General features: G+C 44.5%; 1 protein-coding gene across 2 annotated transcripts in view; it reads right to left on the bottom strand.

Moving 5' to 3' along the window:
• The window catches only part of FGF10 (fibroblast growth factor 10), a 58,867-nt gene extending 53,424 nt beyond the window's left edge, over nt 1-5,443 (bottom strand). Inside the window, exons 1-3 of one of the 2 annotated variants that reach the window (XM_042875507.1) lie at nt 5,261-5,443; nt 4,580-5,143; nt 249-1,957 (exon numbers count right to left, since the gene is read on the bottom strand). In XM_042875507.1, coding sequence (XP_042731441.1) covers nt 1,563-1,957; nt 4,580-4,916 — 732 coding nt within the window. In that variant the 5' untranslated portion in view covers nt 4,917-5,143; nt 5,261-5,443 and the 3' untranslated portion in view covers nt 249-1,562. Of the gene's footprint in view, nt 1-248; nt 1,958-4,579; nt 5,144-5,260 lie in introns of those variants that run through there. The other variant, XM_042875508.1, reaches the window with a different exon arrangement.
• Nucleotides 5,444-7,907: the final 2,464 nt, after the last annotated feature.

Genomic DNA, 7,907 nt, shown 5'->3' with positions numbered 1-7,907 from the left:
TCTCCGCCCGTGTCTCCCCCCCCCCTCCCCCCCCTTCCCCTCCCCCTCCCACCTGGGGGGGGGGGGGGGGCGGCGCGCCCGTGCGGGGGGAAAATGACTTAAATTGAGAAATCATCTCCATAATCATCATGAACTTCACATTTAAAGACGAAACAAACAAACAAACAAGAAAATTCAAATTACTTCAGTGAGGCAGTACTATTTCGTATTTAAAATATTTTTAATTCATAGCAAAATAAAGTGTCTCTAAAAAAAATAAAGCAATAATACACATGGCTACTAACCTTCTTCAGAAAAAAATGGAGAAAAGTTCTCACATTAATTTGGAAGCAGCAGTTTGTAAGGAGTCGATAACCCCAAACAGCTAGCTTGAACAACTGTGGTAGGAAAATAGCATATTTTACTGACTAATCTAATCCACTTTGAGCTGCATATCCGAGATTATTGTACCTACAAAGGTTTGAGGTATACAAAAACAAAACAAAACAAAGATAACAACTATCGAGTATGCTTAATCAGAACTTTTTAAATGCTGTCTTTGTGTATGTAACCCATTATTTGGCATTATGTGTTTTTATATGTCATACACCCTTAAAACCTCCAACACTGATGATCAGTGTATTTAGCAATTAGATCTTATGGGCTGCAGAATGAGGCTCTGCTATTTCTAGCCGTTATTCACTACTTTGCTGACCCAAACCCCCAGTAACTAAAGCAAAACAAAAGACCATCAGGAACATCGGGAGATCCTAAAGCCCTACATAAAAGATAATTGCATACTCAGGGAAAAAGCCTGGAACAGATTAGCCTGTGAGCAGTAGCTAATTATTTCATGCTAGCTCTCCCTGGGAATACTCTTATTCTGCACTCGCAGCGTCTTTGCACTGTTTAGTTTAATCCATTTTGGAAGCTCTGAGAGAGCCAAATAATAACCTGTCAGGTGATGTAAGCCCTTCTATCTTTGCTTGAGCTAAATCAGCGCACGAAGCTGAGGATTCAATCCCTTCTCTCCTGCCACGTCCGGCAGAGGTGGCACCAGGCAGTGGCTGTGCTGCCACCTACCGTAGGCTTTGCATAGCACCGCTTGGTCCGCAGGAGCCGTTCCGGTAATTCTTCCTACTGAAATGCAGCCTCGGCTACACAGCCTTCGCTCCCAAATTACACATCTACCTAACGACCTCGTCCTGCAGTCCTCACTCGGGCACAATTCACGCTGCAGACTGCAGGTTAGCTGCTGCTAATTAAGAATCACATACTGCGTCACCATTCTTCAACTAAGGTCTGTGCTGTAAATGGAAAGGTCACGAGCTTCATAGACTTTTAATTGCCTTAAAAGTCAATTAAAAATAGCATACTACTCAAAAAATATACTGAAGTTTTCCTGTGCTGGTTTACATCATGCGGCTCCAACGCCTGCTGCCCTTCAAACCCAAAGACTTCCTCCCTCTTTCCAGACGGAGGACAGGTCTGAATCTGGACATGTGCAGCTCTCTCTATTTTTACGTAAGGCTAAAGATCCTGTTGGTCATCCCAGATGTCAGGTTGCAGCAAAAGCATTTCATCTACTCATTGGAGAGTTTTGGGATTTGTTCTCCCCCCCAAAAATACTTCAATCTCCAGAAGGCAGTACAGCTGCCTACCAGCTGCCCTGGTTCATGCATGCAAAGGTCCCCAGCAAAAACGGGCAAGGGACTTGACAGCTGTGGTGCTAAGGGATGAGTTAGTACTTTAGTACTGAGCTGTTGTCTTTCAGAGACCAAGGTTTGGCTATAAGGATCAATAGAACAAAATCTGCAAAGACTCCTGCTTGTATCTACCAACAAACAGACTCCAGCTCTGCTGTATGATGCTTCCTCCAGCCTCCTGACAGCGTTGTCAGCAGCCACCTCCGTTCCTGCTGCCCTATAGGTAGAGAAAGGCTGATGGAAGAGTTCCAGGCAATCAAGTTGGAAAGCATCTGCCAAAGTAAACTTTTATTTAGTGCACTCTATGCAATACTTACACAGCAGAGCTACTAATGCTTCTTGAACAATTTTAAAGGCTCAGAACTATATTCTGTGTTTATTCTGACTTTCTCCAACTGTTCTTCTTACTTGACAGTGCTTAACTGGCAGACAGCCATGAAAGCTGTTGCCTAATTACACTACATATCATGATCTTAGAGCACTGCAGATAAGGCTTCATGTCAGCATAAATGGATTCTAAACATTAATGTAAGGAAAAATCAGCCCCCAAATTAAATTTCAAGCACAGTCTTGTGTTCCAATAGTCATTATTATGAATTTAGGGAAGCAGGGTATTGAAGGAGGAGGTCCTATTAGGGATTAAATAGCCTCTGACGCTAAGTAGGCTCCAGTTCAGGGGGCTGGCTGGCCAACCCTTTATGCGTTGCAGAAATTTATTCACGTGTAATCACACATTTTTAGATTACCTTAAAGATACTGCATATTTGCATGGAATCAAAGCCTGGCTGGGAATTGTGGTGGCATTATGGCATTCTGATTACACAGCTACAGGAAGTGTTGATAGGTAGAGATTTTTAGTTGCTTGCAACACTTTACTGTGCAGACATCCTTGAAATTAAGATCCAGCAGATAAAGGGTCTCAGCCTGTGTGCTTTTACAGAAAACACAATTTCACATTGGAAATTATTGTAAGTATTAAAAGAGTAAGATGATACAACTGTTCAACCTGTCTTCTGCTAGCAGAAGCCTAACTGTTCTTTGCTGAAGTATGTTACACATAACATATTGCAAGTGGGTTAGCTAGCTGCATGCTGTAGGACAACAGGAATCCCTTCTTCAAGTTTACTGCATGTAAACTTGAGAAACAGGATACAGCTACGTATAACACAGCGATTGGTTTGCACTTATATGGAATACATTCTTCTCTCTTTCAGTAGATGCTCTGCAGATGTGAAAAAAATAACCACGACATCTCCAAGAATGTCAGTTTTCTTTCTGATGCATTGATTGGAAACTAGGAAAACCAATCATATCCCACAGTTACACAGAGTCGTTTTCTGCATGCAGACTGAAAGTAGAAAGATGTATATATGCATTTTGGTTTATTCTTCCCCTTACTGGTGAGATCTCACAGGAACTCGTGAATGTTTGCAGCTTTACTCATTGAACAGCTCTGCTGGCTCACTGTGGCTGCTGAGAAGAGCATTTACCTCTGAATGCACTGTTGTCAGGTTGGGCTCCTCACAGACTGTGCTGCAGTGGTGTTTTATGCAGCATGGCTCTGTGTTTGCAGAGATGCGCACAAAGATTTCAGAATCCCATATTTGGGGAATCATTGTGTCCTCTACAAAAAACAATTATCTGAGAGATACAGTGCTAAGACCTGGTTCTAAACAAACTTGTCAAAGTGTTCAGTGCAGCTCTGTTTTTCAAGAACTTGGCTTTCTAGGAAATACAAAAGGGAGGTGGTAAGACACAGCTGCCTTGACATCTAAAGCCTTTATGAACATGAAGCGCATGAAAAAGTACAAAGTTGCAAGGTGGAGCAAACGAAGCAGTGACATATGATACATCAGCCTTCTCCCTACTTCTATGCCTACATTATGGGTATTTAATAGAAATACAGCAGTATTAACTGTGATGGCTGTCATACAGAAGGGCAACCTGCTGAAGCACTCTGTATTTGACACATTAGCTAGCCAGAGAGCTACTTAAGCCTCCTCAAGTTGTTTTAATTTAACAGATTTATCCCTGGGTTTCTCTGGATTTATGAAGAGCAACCCCATGACCAAGGAGTGGTGCTCCACCACTGGAGCCCAACACTCGCAAAACAGAGCTGACTTCTTCAGCATGCTCCTGAAGTGGGATGCAGTCACTGAAAGAATTACTATGCAATATATTGTGATTTACTACAGTTGCTTCAGTTTGAGACTGCACAGGCAAGAAAACCGAATGAAGGTTCCATTTCCAGCACTGACAGCCAGAAATACATTACCAGAAGCACGCTATTACTAAAAACCTAATTCGTCCTGCAGAAAATCTCGAAAGAACAGCCATGGGAACAGCCGCACGACTTTTACTTTGAAACCGTTTCTCTCCGGGCAGAGACTGACAATGAGATGCGTGTGAGGTCCGCGCGGTCCCGCCGCAGCCGCTCGCCATGCAGCGCTCCGGCTCCGGCGCTGCCGCCTGAGGAGCTCCTGCCCGGGGGGAGCGCGGGGCGGACGGCCCTGGTGCGGCGCGGGGAGGAGTGCGTGCGTGGGGGAAATCGATGCATTGTTTTAATAGAGCGTTCTCGTCAAGGCGCGTTAATGACAGGGGATAATGGTTTTCATATTCGGGAGACAATGCTCCCCCCCAACACACACTCCGCGCCACATCCTCACAAATCTTTCTAATTTGCTCTTCTGCCAGGCAGAGAAACAAACTGTGCTCGGCGAAGCCATTTGCAAAACAAACGCGTCCGGGGAGATCTGCGCGCCCGTGCCGGCGGCAGCTCCCGGAGGAGCCCACCCCGAGCAGCCCTCCGCGCTCCCTGCCCCGCTCCCTCCCGGGCCGGGGCTGCCGCGGTGCGGGCGCGGCGCTGAGCCGCGGCGTGGCGGAGCCGTACTTACTGAAGGGGCAGTTCTCCTTCTTGGTGCCGCTGACCTTGCCGTTCTTCTCGATCTTGAGAAAGTATTTGTTGTAAGAGTAGAGCTTCCTCTTGCGCACGTCTCCTTGGAGGTGATTGTAGCTCCGCACGTGTCTCCCCGCACTGGAAGGAGAGGAGAAGGACGAGGGGAAGGAGGAGGATGATGAAGAAGAAGAGTTGGTGGCCTCCGGGGACAGCATGTCCTGGCCGAGGTCATGGCAGGTGACAGGCACAGAAGACACCAAGAAGAGCAGCAGCAAGCAGCAACAAGGCAGGTGGGAAAAGGCTGAGGCACCATTTGTCAGTATCCATTTGCACATTGTACTGAAACTCTGGGCGCTGGAAAATGTCTTATCAAAAGAAACATACTGGATGGGTAAAACCTGGTAAAAGGCAAGTGGAGAGCCGGTGGTTGCTGCTTCTGGTTAGATCCCTCTGAGCTCTGATCTGGCCTGAAGTAAGTGCACCAACATCCATAACTCAGGGGACAGATCGCCTCAGAAGTTGCTGCCTTTTAATCCTTCGAGTCCTCCCTCAGAAAAAAGAGCTGTTGGTGTTTTGGGGGGGGGGTTGCTGTGGTTAATCCTCTTTCCTTTTTCTCTTCCCCTCCCTACCCTCCCCCCACCCTCTCCCCCCCCCCCCACATACACACACACTCCCCAACCTGATTTGAGACTTCCCAGTAGTTATTTTGCTCTCTTCCTCACTCCTTTCTTCACCATCTTAGATGCAGAAAGGTCTGAAAAATAGATGACAGCAGAATGAACAACAACAACAATAAATAAAAAACAGCGGAAAGGGGTGCTGGAAGGGATTTTTCACACACACCCCTTTACACACACACTCGCACTCACACTTTGTGGCTTTGCACCTTCTTCTGATCCCCACCCCCTCGCCCTCTTGGAAATCCCAAACCAGTTGCACAACTCGTCCTTTCTCACTGACAACCCCAGAGGAGGCAGTTTCTTTGTTTTGCTTTGAGTTCTTCAGCACAGTATATATATATATATAAAAAAAAAAAAAAAAAAAAAACAAAAAAAAATCCAAACAAAAAAAACCTCACCAAAACAGAAAGAAAGCCCAGAGAGAGAGAGAAAGAGAGGAAAAAATCCCAACTTGTCTCTTCCCTCCCCTCCTTCCCTTCCCTTTCCTTTCCTTCCTTTCCTTTCCCTCCCCTTTGGTTGTAAACAGGTTGGAAGCTGTAGCCTAAATGTCAGCGATTACAAATCAGAGGTGGGATGTGCCTCTGGTGGTCAACCCTTATTTGCAGGAGGTCAAGCAGCGGTGGGACATCTGAAACTGTTTGCAGTTGGAGCGAGCAGTGCCTGCTGCGGAGGGAGCCCCAGGAGCTGCCCTCGCTTCCTCCCGGGCTGCAGCGGCAGCAGCCGCCGCCGCCTTCGGCTCGCTGCTAATTGGTCCTAAAGCGCTCCGCTCCTCGGAGTGCTGGCCACCAGCATGGCTTGGAGACTCATGCCTTACTAATTTCCCTGTCTTGCAGGCTGAACCAATCCCCTCCAGGGAGGCTCCCCCCAGATCAGCCAAAAGAAAAAAGAAGAAAAAAAAAAAAAAAAAAAAAAAAGGAGAAAAAAAAAAGAAAAAAAAAAGAAACTTGTTTTCTAGCGGAGGATTTTATTTTATTTTTTTGGCAGCGGAGCGGTTGAGAAAGCCACCTGGAGCTTGTTGCCTGCTAGACCTCCCCCTCCCCCCTGCTGGAGGAGGGGTTGGGTGGAAAGGTTGGAAAGAAGTACATGCTGCAAGCAGACCCTGCGAGAGGAGATTATATGCTGGTCGGAGAGAGTAAAAAGGGGAAGAGACATAATTAGCTCCTTTCCCTTCTTCTTTGCCAGCTTCCATGGAGGTCTTTCTCCCTCCTTTAATGAATCACTGATTTCTCACTTCCGTTGCTGAAATAAAAAGTTCGCACTTTAGCCTGCTCTTCCTTTTAAGCCTCTCAAGATTTATTGTGTCTCTTTCCCCACCCTCACCCTCCTTGTCTCAAAAGAAATCGGGGCCCTAAATGACCATTTTCTAATTGCTAACATGAGTCATTTACTGAATCACGCGTATGACTTCAAAGCAAAAGGCGATTTATTGGGATGGCAAAGGTTTCCCCTATAAAATCTGTCTGAATGCTTTTCTCTCTCTCTTTTAATATTATTATATTATTAAAGCAGTTTCCTTTGCCAGAAAGGAACAAATATTCCATCTCCAAGGCTATTTTAAAGTGATTTTTCAAGCTATTATTTTCCTGGACAGGCATATGTTGTTGTTTTTCTCCTTTGATTCTGCCTCTCCTAATGGATTTGTCACTTCACAAACTGAATGTTATGACAGATTCATATTTCTATCCCGTCACCAAACTGTCAGCCTTCCAAGTAATTAACAGGCATCTTCCATATGATGTACTATCTTTTAACACATAATGCATGATAGGGGTCTGACAGGATATGGGCAAGCATTGCTAGACGTTGAGTGTTGGTTCAATATTTAGTACTGTAAAATAATGGTTCTGGAATGCAAGTAGGTGGAACTGGGGGCACAGAGCAGTGGAGAAGTGAGCTGCTGGAGAAACACAGCAAGTTCCTTGATATGTAAAACCAGAACTTTTGTGAAATGGAGGGAGTTTAATAACGCAGATCAGTGGGATGCAGTGGAAAACCGCCTATGCAATTCATGTGGCATTTGGAGTCAATCTTCATTTAAGGAACAGAAAATGTAGAAAAGAACAAATAGTTCTAAAATTAGACTGGTTCATTAGATTAGGATGTTAAATATATTGTTAGCTTCACAACAGAAATTAGAAATGATTTTCTCCAATTATGGTGTTTATTCTGGAGAGAGTTAGCTCTTAAATTTATGTTCTCGGCTTCTGGGGGTGACATTTAAACAGCCTTAAAAATGAAACCATTTAATGTTAAAATCAATATGTTTTATGATGTTGTTTATGGTTCTTTGGAGTATTTATTCTGCACGTATTTGCACTAAGTGCAGAACACGTCAGAAAATTTCTAGTGATTCTGTCTTAGGCTTTTCTTTTGTAGCATTTAATGAAAAAAAAAATAAAACCAAAAGGAAAAGGAAAAGCCTTCTCCTTGGAGAGTGTCTGGGGAATTACCGTCAGTGTTTACTTAGTGTCCTGCGTACAGCTTACCGTCTCTGAAACCGATGTTCTTTCGATTCCAACAGTTTAAATAGTAATTTATCATCACAATGTCTTAAATTATACATTAGATGAAGCCTTCCATTTTTACTCTTTTTCTTGTCAAATGTTGAAAAATGTGAGGAAGATGCATTTCAGGATCTCTTTTGGC

Source organism: Lagopus leucura, unplaced genomic scaffold, assembly GCF_019238085.1.
Source record: "Lagopus leucura isolate 7727_CA_CO unplaced genomic scaffold, USGS_WTPT01 Super-Scaffold_100014, whole genome shotgun sequence".
Taxonomy (NCBI): Eukaryota; Metazoa; Chordata; class Aves; order Galliformes; family Phasianidae; genus Lagopus; species Lagopus leucura.
The sequence above is the reverse complement of the archived record's forward strand: the minus strand, read 5'-3'. Positions and strand labels throughout refer to the sequence as shown.